Genomic DNA, 14,937 nt, shown 5'->3' on the forward strand with positions numbered 1-14,937 from the left:
TTAAAAATACCGGATGAGTGGGGGGGTTGGGGGGGGGGGCGGAGAAGAAAAATGCGTATGGGGGTGGGAGTGAGGAAGAGGTGTTTGTGCTGATAGTTCTGTTTTCCTTCAGACATGTGGAACAGAAAGGAGTTTGGCATTTAGATTTATTTAAACTTGATTTCATATTCAGGCTCAATTTAGCAACGTGTTTTGGGGGTTTGTTGTGACATGTGAGAAAGCCTTTGCCATTGAGGATTTGATATATTTTCTACTTTGTTTTCTGTAGCAAGGCAGCTGTTTATTATTGAAAAATTTAGACAGCAAATTAACTTTTTTCCTTGCAAATTGGACCATATGTAGCTCAATTTGTCTATCTTATAATGTTGGACTATATCATGACTTCATAGTCACAAGTGGTTTTGGCTTAGCACTGATTATAGTGAGTTTGCAACCATGTTCCTAGTTCTAGATTAGGATAGTAGAACATAAGTTGTCGCCATCTGCCCCTAAGGTTTTGCACAAACTATTCAAGAAGGGCGTATGATAATGCTCTTAATAAGAGAAAAAAAGAGCAGAAAATTAGAAGTGGAAGTGGAGAGAATAATGTTGGGGCTTGGGTGGCCGTGGTGGAAATTGGAACTTTAGAAAAAATGAATCAAAATCTCTCCTTTCACTGACCGTGATTATTCTCAGCGGCAAAGATTTTGATTTAGCAGGTAGTCGGCATATAATATCTTGAGATTTGGCTATAAAATTCCTTACCTTGTGGGACTGCTACAGATCTTCCTTCATTTACTTGAGTCAGAATGAAATGGACAGATATTGCCACTCGTTAGCTTATGAGTGGCTGGTATCGTGAAGAATAAGAAATTTTGAAAACCAAGATTTCCTTCACTGACTAAAACTTGGGGATCTAGTATATTTATTAACCAGCCAGAAGCCTTGAAATTATGTCAGCTTTTGACCAAAGTTGTACCCGTTCTCAGCCAAGTTTTAAGTCGTTGAGAGGTACTTCATTTCAGGAGTTTCTAGCTGTCAAAGAGAGTTTAAAGTAGAGGAAAACAAAATAATGAGAGTTTCCCTGAGATTAGTGTGAAAAACAAAAATGTTTTACTCTAATCAACATTGAGGTCAAGCATTTGAAATTCCTTTTCTTATACCATCTTACGAAATGTGAGTGGAATTGGATTGCCATAGCTAAAAGTGCAGCATCATTTATATCAATTAACTTTTGCTCTAGGAATACTAATGTATTGCTATTTGTATTAGAGATAACCTTCTATTTTTTTTGTTTTGGCTGTCTCCCTATCATGCTGTTTTGAATTGTAATTCTAAGACGGTAACTCTAGAGATCCTGGGTAGAGATAAACTAGAGTGGGAAGGTGTGTACAGGCCAGTAAAGATCATATCCTAAATTCACGTGAGAAGGCTGGTGGGAACAGGTTGTTTAGCCTACCGTAGCTCATCCACGGAATGTTAGAGTAGAGTCCCCTTCTATTATAATTACCACTCCGACTTATCAAAAAATTTGCCAATCGTATATCGAACTAAGGGGAGTCGGATACCAGTTACAGTGTCAATTAAGCTGCAATTGTCATAACTAACATGTAAGAATTTATATTTGATGTAACCTTCAATTGTAATTGTGAATGTTAATTTTGAAACAAAAGGTGCCTGATTGGTTCATGCAAGATTTGATCATGAGTGTGTAACATCCTTATAGCACAAGAGGAGCTGGATACCCTAGTAGGCTAATCAAGCTCCTAGGCCTTTACCCTAAGATCATAATAGTGAGAATAGGAAATTTTCTCATCTACTCTGAAGGGTAAAATGATGACTTTTATTAATGTAGTGCTTTTTTATTTTGGTTAGAAATTAACAATGTAGGACCATAAAATATTTTGCCTTTTAGGATGGTTTAATGATTTTGAAACTGAAAGGCATACAAAATCTCTCTCTCTCTCTCGCTTGCTCGTTTGCTCTCTTCTTTGACGATGTACTATTTTTAGCCAACATGTTATTTCAAAGGTATGGTAATATGTGGATTCTAGAGGTTCGTGGGTTTCTTAGGGTTATGATGTTCAAGGGCTTTGTTTGGGCATTGCAAATAATTTACAATGTCAAAATGTTCTTAGAATATGGGTGTCATAACATGAAGGAGAATTTTTAAGAAAGAAAGTGCAGACAGTGTTGTCAAAGCTGCGCTTAAGTCCTGAAGCAAGGATCAAGGTTCTAAGGCATACTTTTCCTTGCCAATGAACCTCTGCTGAAGAGGCGACACTAAACAATTGATATTTCACTTTATAGTAATTATTTTTCAATTTCTTTATTTATATATTTGTCATTCATGCTTATAACTTATTAGTCTTGGACTAACTATATATATATATATATATATATGTATGTATTTTTCTCCCTTTGCGCCTTTTTTCATTAAAGCCCACAATTTATTTGCGCTTTGTGCTTAAAATCCCCAGTGGGCCTTAGAACTTTTTTGCTCATTTTGCTTTTGATAAAACTGAGTGCAAATAATGGAATTTTATGGATGTTTCCTGTTTACCTGTGCTGTGTTACTCATTTGGCAAAATCATAGTTGTCAATACTGTGAATCTTGTAATATATCATAAGTTATCTGAAGATATATGTCATAACTAAAAAAAAAAGAAATTGAAATGAACTTTTTGTGGATAACCAACCATGCTTATTGATAGCTCACTTAAACACCTTTTTGACAAAGATTAATGTGGACGAGGTCAAGATATATTAGTAGGAATTATGACCAATAGGAACCAAAAACCTTTGAACTAAATTTATTGCTTTCTTTCAGTATCTATATCAGCATTGTCGCAGCATGATCCAATATGAATAGTATGTTACTCAAGAAACTTCAGAATCACAAACATCTCATATAAGTAATAGAATACTGCCTGCCAGAATTTTAAGATACAGATGAAATATACACATCGATTTGTTATAAGGTACATACGGTTGGGTGTTTGTATCGAACTTCAGTATGGTGCTTCATAGGATCCCAACAGCTATGGTTGTGCATTTTTAAGAATCGAAATTAATCCCTAGTTTTAGAAACACCCAATTTGGTCCCCTGTAATTCTATTGTTAAGTATCAAGAACTATACTTTTCAAGAAAATGGACATTGTTTCGCGCAAGAAGAAAGAGGAAAGTAATCTAAAATTTTATGTAACCAGCCATCTTTTCTTCGGAGCTTATTTCGTCCTATGTAAGATTACTCGAGTGGTTAACAGGATCTGAAGTAAAACTTGTGAAATTACATTTATATTAGAGTCTCAAGTACTGTTGTCTTCTTAGATTTACATATTGTTTACGAAACCACATACATGTCTGGAGTATTGTATTGCATCCTAGATTAAACCTTCATAAAAGTTGCCCTATCTTGAGCTTCTGGTAAGCTAGCAAGGTACATCAGCTATTTCTAATCTAATTGAATAAGTGAAAAGCTTCATGGATCATTTTTAATACATCTTGTCTGCTTCTTTTGATGCACAAATATATTGGAAGTGGGAAGTCAAAGGCAGTTGAAATAGTAGTTTCCTCTAATATATGTTCTAGGATGCATGTGCCCTTTCTTTTTCTTGATAACCCGTGGACGTAGCTTCTTTCTCCCTGTATTTTGAAAATAACTGCTGAATAGCCAAGGAAAACATGGGAAACCATAATGCCTTGTATATAGTGGACAATTTGGAAATAAATGAATTTACGATGTTTTGAGAAAAGGAAAGAGCAGATTAGCAAAATCAAGTTTAATTGTGTATTCTTTTGCTTTCGTTATGGTGTTCATAGGAATTTAGATTTTATTAGCTCTCTTCAGAAGTAAGGAATGTATTCTTGTGTTTTTTGCTGTTCATATTCAGCACCATCTTACTGCTGCTTCATCAATGAAATTGTACCTTTGCCAATCCAAAAAGAATCAAAAAATAAAAATCAAGTTGGAGATGTCTCTACCTTTAGAAGTATGAGCCGGGATGGACTACTTTTGCCGTTGAGATGGCAGATACTGTTTCCTGGTTATGAATAGGCTCGCCTGCCTTTGTCACTGTTTAATCTTCGGTATCTGGTTTTATTTCAGATGACCTGAGAATTATGGCCACATCAGTTACATCAGCTGAAAGCAAGGGATCCTTAAGTAGTGATCTGTTCTACGACATACTTAGGCGTCTTGATGGTGCAACTTTGGCTAGTGCCGCCTGTGCCTGTGAAGCATTCTGCTTGATTTCCAAAGAAGAGAAGCTTTGGGAAAATGTATGTTCTTCCATGTGGCCTTCAACCAACAGGGATGACGTCAAAAGTTTAATATCTTCTATTGGTGGATTTAAAAAATTCTATGCTGATTGCTTCCCCCTTATCGTGAACAAGGAAGTGCCTGAATGTCGATGGAATGAATATCTCGAGTATCCTGAAGAATTGACTGAAGCTGAATATTATGGTGACATGGATGAAATTGAAATTGTTGCTCCATCAGATTTTATTTCTATAGTCGATGTAAGATACAAAGATAAAACAATATGCTCGAAAGTCCTTTGGGGGATTCCTAATGCAAATGGGTTCCCACATTGGTTTTACAGCTGTCCATTTCGAATCGATCTTTTCACGTACTCTACTAGAGATGATGAACATGCAGGTGAAGTTACTCTGTCAGTTTCTGATGGATTGCCTCCAATTACATCTATGGAGAAAGAGAGGAAAGATGGTAAGCTCTGGCAAGAGCTCAGGGATGGAATACGCCTCAGTTGGATTGTTGTGAATACCAAAATAAAACAAGCTGCTAATCTCTCAAGCTGGAGTCCCCTTGGAGGCCAAAGACACTGGCCAACAGATAAGGACTTCCTGCTTCGCTTCGGTTCAGTTCTCCCTGCCAAGGACATTCTTCCTTGTCAAGCTGTGGAGTGTATCGTCCTTATGAAGTTCAGAGTGATCTATACAGAAGAGGGAGGCGTGCCGACAACTCTCAAACTGACAGAACTAAGCATGCAAGTGGGCGACATGGAAGGTGCACATCTAAATGGTAGAAACAGTTTGCTTGTCCTCAAGGAAGCATTGAGCTGTAAACGGAGCAAGAATTATGATGAGGCGCTTGAATCATGTCAACTGTACTCGAAGGTGCAAAGTGAGCTACGGGAAGAAAAAATGAGAAATGAGAGCAGGTTAGATAGACTTTATATATTAGGAGGCATTATGGCATGCATCACGGTTTGTTTCTATTTGTGGTGACATGAGTTGTTATCTTTTTGGGTCATCTTGACAGTTCTCTCCACTCTGATGTTGATGTAAATGCAATTTTGACCAGCAAACGGCCTGCTGATTTCACCAAACCTTCCTTGCTTTGTAAATATTTGTTACCGTTTATTTGGACCATTTCTCGATTTGTGCTTGTCATTCTTGTGTGTATGTCAATTTAACCTTTTCAGTATTATTCCAAATTTATCGATGTCTCTGAAGGGACTAATTGTTACCGTTTATGTTGGCATGACACTGGCCCTACGATGATTGTCTTGACACATTTTCAAAGGATAGTTTGATCTCTTACATTCTTATGAGAGATTAAGTTGCAAATTCATTGAGAGCTGTCTTACCATTCTTTGATACCACAGAGTCCATATGGTGGCAGGGGTGATTTAAGTAACTTTTGTGCAGACCTTGTATTTGTATTGAGGAATCCATTAGGTATATGTATAATTATTAGTTGGGAACCTAATTACATAGTAGGTTGTTCATCCAGCGGCAAAAATAAAACCTGTAAGTAAGCAAAAAAATATTATCATAAGAGGATTAATATGTAATCTAGCAAAGCAATATGAGGGTGGGATGGTGTGGGCAGTGGGGGTTGGGGGTGGGATGGTCATTGAGTGGGGGTCTGAGGTGTTGGGTTGGTGGGGAAGAGACAATTAACTTTGAATATCACTTATACAACTTGTTTTACCTACTTCCATGAATGAAATTATTTTCGTCATTTTTAAGGAACTTATTATTTAAGAGAAGGTATAACCATCCCGACTTGAATTTTTCCCTAACAAAGTAACAATCTATCTCAATGTGTTTGGTCCTCTCATGGAATATGGGATTAGCAACAATTTGAAGTGCAACCTTACCGCCCTTAGTGCAACATCTATGTGTGAGCATGTGGGTTTGTGCATGAACTGATTGGATACCTACATTGTGAAACATATGGCCTTGCCTAGTAATGTCAAATATAACAACTTTCGAACCAACATCTGTAGCTGGTATATAAGCTAATTTTGGATCATCAACTATTCTCACATGAATGTCATATTCTACAGTAGTGAGCTTTTTATTAAGCTTCAAAGGTACTAGAACCAACTTTAGAGATCAACTCAAGCACATACTTCTTCTGGTTGAGGACGACACCTTTAGATGATCTCAACACTTTAATTCCAAGAAAGTATCTCCACTGGCCTAGGTCCTTGACCTTGAGTATCCTTTGCTTGTCGAATTGACTCCTGATTGCTCCCGGTGATAAGGATATTATCCCCGTAAATCAGGATAACAACAATGTATGAACTAGTCTTGTGGATTAAAAATGAATGATCATAATCACTCTGTTGATAACCACCCTCTATAAGTGCATTAGTTAGCTTAATGTTCTGCTATTTTGAGGCATGTTTAAAGCCATAGAGAGACTTTTTTATTCTGCAAATTCTCTGGTCTCCCCGAACTTGGAAGCTTTGTGTCAATTTAATAAATACCTCTTCTCTTCATATAGGTCTCCTTGTAGGAATGCATTACTAACATCTATGTGACAATTCACAGTTCTTGGCTTCTGCTATGCTGATCCTAACTGACACAATTTTGTCCATAGGAAAAAAAGTATTCATGATAGCCTAGTCCCTCTTGTTTATTATAATCCTTTGCGACTAGTCTAGCCTTGGATCTTTTCACATCACTATTTGCCTTGTATTTGATCTTATACACCCATTTAGACCCTATAACATATTACCAACAGGCAGACGTACTAGCTCCCGAGTATTGTTTTCTTGTAAAGCATCAATCTAATGTCACATTGTCGAAATCTATTTTGTAGCTGTAACAGTTTCTTTAGAACTCTTGGGCTCTACATGACTAGAAAATGCCAGCACAAAAGATTGGTATGCAGGAGACATAGTATCATAGGTCTGGACATCAACCATTGAGTAGATAGAAACTGCAGATGGATTCTTAGTGGTCACATAATCCTTCAACAAGATAATAGGTTTAACTACTCTATTTGTCCTTCTCCCCTCCTGCTAAGGTCCAAAGATAGCAGTAGGCACTAGGTCTGTAGCATGCATTGGTTCCTGGAGTTGTTGTGTGATGTGAGCTGGTTCAGGAGCTACCTCCCCTAGTGGCACTGTCTCTGCTGCTGGATCCAATGAGGCAACTGGATGCTCAACAACAGCCTCATGGATAGTTGTGACATTGACACTTCTGACCTACGCAGATCATAGGGACACACTGTTGGTGAAGTATCAGGAATATAACTTCCACTCCTTGCAACCCTTTGAAAGTAAAGATATCCTCTCTGAAAGATACATCTCTGCTGACGATCATATAGTCTCTGAGTATCCAATAAACACTGTTTTGTTGGCTCCAACATCGAACTTATTTCCCTTTGATAAGGAGCTAGCAAAATAGAGACAATCAAACACTCTCAACTGATCATGATAACAAGAAACCTTATGATATATAGCAATAGTAGCTCATAATCATTTCACTTTTATCTTGGACCATACATGCCAAGTATATCTATAACGATCATTTTAGCAAAGAAATTATTTCTATTATAAGTAGGAGTTTTATATGGTTTCCATATCTACATGTATTAACTGGAAAATACTACTAGAGGAGTGTTAACTGATACAAAATTTTAACTTTCTTTGTTTTGCTAGTGACATACTTTACATGAGTCACTACTAGAAAAGAGTAAATTACATGGGGAAAATTTTCGCAGGTAATACTTGCAAATTTTCTTGCAAAAATTTTAAATTCCTCAATATTAGAATATATTACATGTGAAACTTATATTCCCAACAAATTTCGCAGCTAAAGTTGATACCATTTTGCACTAAATTAGTTCCTGCAAAATTACCTAGGGAAATATATCCGCAGGAACAATATCTCTAGCTAAATCCCTAGGTACATGGACCAATTTTATTTTTTTTAAATCCTTTTAATTTGTAGGAAAATTCCAAATTGTCTAAAAAATTATTTATGGGGATTTACCTAGACATTTTATTACCTTGAGAAATAATTGGGAACTTAGGAATGAGAAATAATTTACCTAGACATTCCTAAATTACTAATTCCAAAATAATTAGTAAGTTATACGGAGTATATCTGTTGGACCATGAGTAGAATGTGAAAGGTCAAAAGTACTCGGTTGACACATCTATGAGAATTAGCTTACGATTTCATTCTTTTTAGACCTCTGCTTCAGTTAATACATCATATGTATGTTGTGTGTGTTCTCATATTAGAATGCTTTGGAGATTATTCCAATAGGTAGGATATTAATATATTTGGGCTAGCTGTACATACTCTCTGTTCAGATGATTAAAGAGTGTATGAAATGCTTCTTTTTTTTCTTTTCCTTTCTTATGGGCGTGTAATGTATTCAAGACTGGTTCTTTTAAGTAATGATTTCCATCACATTTTGTTTCGGTCTATATTCTACTATGTGTGCTTTCCTCTTTGTTTTAGTAAAATCCCATTTTACAGAAAATTTGTTCTGACTATATCATAGTGATGCTAGACACACCAATACCACTCTTCTCTTTGCCCTTATATGTCTTTCTATATGTTTAATTTTGACCCATTAATCACATATACTCTATTCTGATTTTTTTTTATATTCACCCTCTTGTTAAGAGTCAGTTCCCTCTTTAAGTATACAAGGGAACTGACAGAGATGACAAGTTTAATAATTATGTTTTGTTTCTCAAGTAGCTCCTTTTCAGGCAATTATTGTGTTGCTTTCTTTTGTCCTTGACCTTGTATTTTTATGTGCTTATTTTTAGGTTCATGTGACTGACTAGTAGCTTTCCCCAACCATTGTTGAACCATACAGTATTTAAATTTCATTATTTATGTGTTTACAAGCATATTTATTTTTTGGTTCAGAAAATGAAAATTCCTGAGCATTGAAAATGGATGGTAAATAGACTAATCCCCGGTCGAGTGGGATATACCGATGAATTTATAAGTGGAATGGATGAATTTATTAAATTTTCTTGTAGTCAACATAAGTATTTGTCTGAAAAAGTTATAAGGTGTCCTTGTAAGCGTTGTAAAAATATGAAGCATCTGACACCCGATGAAGTTAATGTGCATGTTTTTCGAAAAGGATTCACACCAAGATATTGGTATTGGACGTCACATGGAGAGGAAGCCCCTTCAATTAATTTGAATGAACATATCTATTTTGGTGATTCAAGTAGTCATCAAGAATGTGACTTTGACATACCCTCAAGCAGTCAATGTAACATTCTAGAAAAAAACTGTGAACACGTAGGTATGATTGATGTTGTTGCTGCTGTAGAATTTAGTCATCAAGTTGAACCCAATGTAGAAGAGTCTCCGAATATAGGTGCTAGCAGATTTTACAAAATGTTGAAACGTGTGGGCAAGAAGGGTAAGAAAAATATTCCACACAAGACAATGCATTACCTGCCACTTATTCCTAGACTTCAACGGTTATATGCTTCGAAAAGATCTGCTGAACACATGAGGTGGCACTATGAAAATCGCAGGGAAGAAGGTGTGTTATGCCACCCTTCGGATGGAGAATCATGGAAAATTTTTTATCGAACTTATCCAGACTTTGCTGTAGAGCCTAGAAATGTTAGGCTTGGTCTTTGTTCTGATAGTTTTACTCATTTTGGCCAATCAGGATCATCATACTCTTGTTGGCCAATGATTGTTACACCATACAATCTTCCTCCTGATATTTGTATGACTGCCCCATATATGTTCTTAACATTGATTATTCCAGGTCCTCATAATCCCAAAAATAAAATTGATGTGTATCTTCAACCGTTAATAGATGAATTACAACAGTTATGGAAAGATGGTGTAGTCACTTATGACATGTCCAAGAAACAGAATTTTCTTATGCGAGCAGCATTGATGTGGACAATTAATGATTTTCCTGCTTATGGCATGCTGTCGGGATGGAGTACAGCAGGTAAATTAGCTTGCCCAATTTGTATGGATGAAACAAAAACTTTCAGTTTGAAAAATGGAAGAAAAGTTTCTTGGTTTGATTGTAACCGGCAATTCTTGCCTCTCAATCATGAATTTAGAAGAAACAAGAATGCTTTTTATAAAGGAAGAGAGGAAAAGTCTAGACCTCCTCTCAGGTTAACTGGAGAACAAGTGTGGGAAAAAATTAAAGGATTTCCTAAGATTACTGAATCTAGTCCTCGCAACTTTTACGGTTATGGAAAATCACATAATTGGACCAAAAGAAGTATTTTTTGGGATCTACCATATTGGAAGACCAATCTAGTTCGCCACAATCTTGATGTAATGCATATAGAAAAGAATGTCTTTGACAATATTTTCCATACAGTCATGGATAACAGTGAGAGAACAAAGGATAATGAGAAGGCAAGAATGGACTTGAAAGAATATTGTCGTCGAAGTGATTTACACTTGCAACAGAATGCTGATGGGAGATGGATTAAACCCAAAGCAAAGTTTACTTTAAATGACGACCAAAAGAAAGATATATGTGAGTGGGTTCATGAGCTAAAAATGGTACATATAACAGTGGGGTGTGTGTCAGTGGCACTGGACAAGACGGTACCATAAGTGAATACTATGGTGTTCTTAAGGAAATCGTTCTCAATCTCGTAACACTGAATCTCTAGCTCAATCTAATCAGTCCCAACCTATAAATCAAGAATTTGAACAATTGATGTCACCACCGGCCAATAGGACTCCAGTCACCTCATCTAGTACAATTGGCAATGGAGACAATGATCATCAAATCTAGATTGTACCTGAAGAGGACGGGTAATAAGACTAACTTTTAATAATACATTTGCTTAGCTGAATTGTTTATCTGTTTATATTTTTGATAACTACTGTATTTTATATAGGTTTGATCCTCACAAGATAGTAATTGACAGCATTGCTAGTTGCATTCGTAGTAAATTTGAATTGGCTGGACCCTTATGGAAGAAGTTTCCACAATCTACTCATGATATGTGGTTTGAGGAATTCAAGGTAAGGACACTATACACATATGATTATATCAAGTCATATGAGTTTGATATTAACCTGGGACGATCTGTAAAGTCATCGTCTAAACAATCAACATCAACTTTATCGAGAGAAATTGATGAGATGATTAAAGCTCAGGTAAATGCTTCCAATGCTGACTTATATGCTCAACTGCAGAAAGAGCGTCACAAAAATAAGAGGATGAGGAGGGAATTAGACTTATTGAAGAAACATGTATACAACGCATCATCTTCAAATGAGCATTCATCTCAAGAAGACAATCAAGCTTATGAGAATGAAAGTGGTGATGACTCTGATAGCGTGAATGATAGTGGTTCTGCCCATGATAACGTGAATGACAGTGGTTCTGCCCATTATAGCGCATCATCTTCAAATGGGGATTGAGATAGTTGATGGTACTATTTAGGATTCAAATTTGAGTTGTATTTTGCTTTTGTCCATTTAAGAATCATAAACTATTGATCTTGCGGGTTTCTTTTCATAGGAATTATGAATTATGAATTCTGTTTTTTTGTTGAATGAAGTGATATGTAGGAATTATGAATTATGAATTCTATTTTTTTGTTGAATGAAGTGATATAACGTGAATTGTGTTTTTTGTTGGTTTTTTTGCGGGTTTCTTTTCATTGGAATTATCTTGAGCAATACTTTCATATATATCCACAAGAAATTTCCTTTTTGTTTTCAAAAAATTTCATTTCCAAACTCCTATGGATTTACTTGGGATCTTCATGGGGAATCACTTGCGAAAATATTTCTACGAAAATCTGCAAGAAATTTCGTTTTTATAAGAAATTTTAGCAAGAAATTCGCAAGAATTTTCGTTAGTTATGCAATTAAATCCGCAAGTAACACATCTGCGGATTTAAATTCCCCAGGTAAATTACCTAGGGATTGTATAAATCCGCAGGTAAGAGTTACCTACGAAGGTTTTTCCATCGGATTTCATTTTGCAAGAAAATTCGCACGTAATCAAATTACCTGCGGATTTACTATATTATCCCTAGGAAAATCCCCAGGTAATCAACACTTTTCTTATAGTGAGTGGTGTAATGCTAATTACCACTAAAAATACATATTTAGTGACAATTAAGTTATTGACATTAATTAAATGTTGCCGCTAAACATCATTTTTGGTGTAGTGCTAGTAGGTACCTGTACTCAACTTCTTTATTTCATTCAGAAACTTCTTATGTGAGTAATATGTTGTGATGCTCCTGAATCTATTATCCAGTCATTTGAAAGAGTATTGGATAATAAAGTAATTGTACTTTCCATGTGTGCCTGAAATTCACCTGAAGTTTTTGAAGTGCTGGCCTTATTGTGTATCTCCTTGAACTACATATATTGTGTGTATTCATCCTCATTGAACTAATATCTCGAGTCGTTGGTAGCTGGTTAGAGTTATGCAAAGTATGAATAATGTAAGGATTAGTTATGAGTGAATTTATGTATTATTTTATGAAGGTATTAGTAATATATGAATTAGTTATTCATGTATAGTTATGTATTATTAGTTATTCCACTTTATATCCTACATAAATAATACATAAATTCCCTCATAACTTATACATGAATTAGTTAGTTATGGGGTTTCTAAATTCTCAACCAAACATCATATTAATTTTATACATGAATAATTTATTTTCTATCTACCTACCAAACATTGTAGAAATTATACGAAAACCAATATATGAATAAATTACTTCTTATCCAGCTACCGAACAATTGACTCAACTAACTCTCGACAATAAAACATAATTAACCCCTCTATATTATTACATTGTGACTAAAGACACTTTTACATTTATGCGTTTTCCAATATAGGCAAGTTCAATATTATAAAATAAATTAGTGAACTTGTTTATGAGTGGATGTACCAACTACCAACAATACAAACGTGCATTGGATAAATGGGCATTAATGATATTCGAAAAAGATAATATTATTTGCATTTTTCTTCTTTAAATTTTAAAATATATACTAGTAAGATTATTGACTTTGGAGAAGCAAAGAGAAACTTGTTAACAGGGTTGTTTGGACCCGATTTTTTTTTTCAATTTCGAGAATCAACCATAACCCCTAGGATACTAAAGTCATCGTTTGGGGACCCATATTAAATAAAATTACTTATATGTACTACTAGTGTGCTATGATTTCTATTAAGAAAATTACATATGAGATGAATATATAGAACCTGAATTTCGTAAGAAACCATTTGATGAAAATATTACTAACAAAATCACAAAGTCTCTTGAAGAATTTTTTAGAATTGATTACTTTATATGTATATATATAGTAGATCAAGCTATTTTTTTTTTACTTCAAAATAGATTTGAACAAAATTACCTTGTCTACCTTAAACTTTCTTTAACACATAATAATTATGCTGATATTTGATGATTTAGATTTATTTTTTGAATTAAAAGTGTTAAGAGAAATAATACAAGTATTAGATAATGATCTAATGAAAATACTCAATCAAATAAAAACACTTGATTTTTTCCCAAATACACATATTGCTTATAGAATAATGTTAATAGTTCTTATAACTGTTGCCTCAGCCGAAAGAAGTTTTTCAAAATTAAAATTATTTAAATCTTATTTAAGATCAACAATGTCTCAATAGAGATTAAATAGATTAACTATATTATCAATTGAAAATGAATTATTAAAACAAATCCATTATAAAATAGTAATTAATGATTTCACATATAAAAAAGCTAGAAAAGTAGATTTTAAATAAAAGTATATATGATGAAAAAAATAAAATAGTAGGGGTTGTCTCTTAAGTTTCGCTTTAGGCCCCAATCTTGTTAAGTCGACCCTACTTGTTAATCTCTAGTCCACAATTATTTTACCGGATATTATTTCATCAAGCATCTTTTATTTTCTATCAGCACAATGTATATCAAGTAATTTTGCTCACAAAAACTTGGGTAGATAAAAATAACAAAGAATCATCTAATATTTTTTTGATTATATTACAATTTTAACTTGAAATTTATGTGACATTAGCTATTGATTGATGCAACTTCTCTACTATAGCTGATGATTCTTGAATTATACATTTAAATTTAATTAGTTCAAAACTTATTAGGTTACAAAAGAATAGAAAATATATTGTCTTAAAATCTGTATTTGTTGCTAGCACGTTATGATTTGTAGGTCACACTTGTTACGTGTTATATTTTGCATTGGTAAGCTTATATAATACAACAATTATTAAATAATATGGGTTCTAGTAGATACATTGAAATTAAATGAATTTGGAATATTTTTGTTAATATATATTTAGAGGATAATACGATACAGATAGCAAATTAAACACGTAGTCGCGTCATTAAATTAATTTCGACTAATTTATTTGGTGTTAGTTTTATGATGTACCCTATTTAGACGTTTATATTTAATCTATAATTAATTATTCTAAATATTTAATTGATCAGCCAATGCTTGGTAAGTAAATTTTGGACAAAATTGCTCCTCTTGCACTTTTGTCTTTTTAGTTATCGTACAACCAAAATATCGATTTGACAATTGATGCATGCGGTAGACATTTAGGGTGTTTGGTACGAAGGATTTCCTAGAAAATGTTTTTCTGGAAAATAAATACTCCCTTCGTCCCATTTTATGTGAGGTACTTTGACTCGGCACGGAGGTTAAAAAAGAAATGA

General features: G+C 34.4%; 3 protein-coding genes and 1 long non-coding RNA gene across 4 annotated transcripts in view; all 4 read left to right on the forward strand.

The window, feature by feature from the left end:
* LOC102601714 (probable F-box protein At1g60180) overlaps positions 1-5,382 on the forward strand; it is a 6,991-nt gene extending 1,609 nt beyond the window's left edge. The window contains exon 2 of the mRNA XM_006366915.2: positions 4,089-5,382. Within this exon, the coding sequence (XP_006366977.1) occupies positions 4,103-5,230 (1,128 nt within the window). The 5' untranslated portion in view covers positions 4,089-4,102 and the 3' untranslated portion in view covers positions 5,231-5,382. The remainder of the gene's footprint in view (positions 1-4,088) is intronic.
* Positions 5,383-9,131: 3,749 nt separating this feature from the next.
* LOC102602369 (uncharacterized) lies at positions 9,132-10,825 on the forward strand. Its single transcript, XM_006366917.2, has 3 exons — positions 9,132-9,365; positions 10,134-10,196; positions 10,584-10,825. Exons 1-3 carry the CDS (start codon positions 9,164-9,166, stop codon positions 10,823-10,825), a joined length of 507 nt encoding a protein of 168 aa, XP_006366979.2. The 5' UTR covers positions 9,132-9,163.
* Positions 10,826-10,869: 44 nt separating this feature from the next.
* Positions 10,870-11,242, forward strand: LOC107058929 (uncharacterized). Its single transcript, XR_001472403.1, has 2 exons — positions 10,870-11,029; positions 11,116-11,242. It is a non-coding gene; the product is annotated as an uncharacterized lncRNA (long non-coding RNA).
* A 36-nt stretch (positions 11,243-11,278) lies between these two features.
* On the forward strand, positions 11,279-11,706 carry LOC107058928 (uncharacterized; the record flags this gene model as incomplete). Its single annotated transcript, XM_015305176.1, has 1 exon — positions 11,279-11,706. A coding segment is annotated over one exon (366 nt), but the record flags the coding sequence as incomplete, so codon positions are not given.
* Positions 11,707-14,937: the final 3,231 nt, after the last annotated feature.

The sequence above is a fragment of the Solanum tuberosum genome, unplaced genomic scaffold (assembly GCF_000226075.1).
Source record: "Solanum tuberosum cultivar DM 1-3 516 R44 unplaced genomic scaffold, SolTub_3.0 scf00709, whole genome shotgun sequence".
In the NCBI taxonomy this organism is placed as follows: Eukaryota; Viridiplantae; Streptophyta; class Magnoliopsida; order Solanales; family Solanaceae; genus Solanum; species Solanum tuberosum.

Bases quoted from the DNA above. Each gene is read 5' to 3' on its own strand.
- LOC102602369 (XM_006366917.2), top strand. From the start codon at position 9,164: ATGGTAAATAGACTAATCCCCGGTCGAGTGGGATATACCGATGAATTT. The intron at 9,366-10,133 runs CAAGATATTGGT...TTATGCGAGCAG, and splicing joins TTTTCGAAAAGGATTCACAC to CATTGATGTGGACAATTAAT. The intron at 10,197-10,583 runs GTAAATTAGCTT...TTTTCCATACAG, and splicing joins GTCGGGATGGAGTACAGCAG to TCATGGATAACAGTGAGAGA.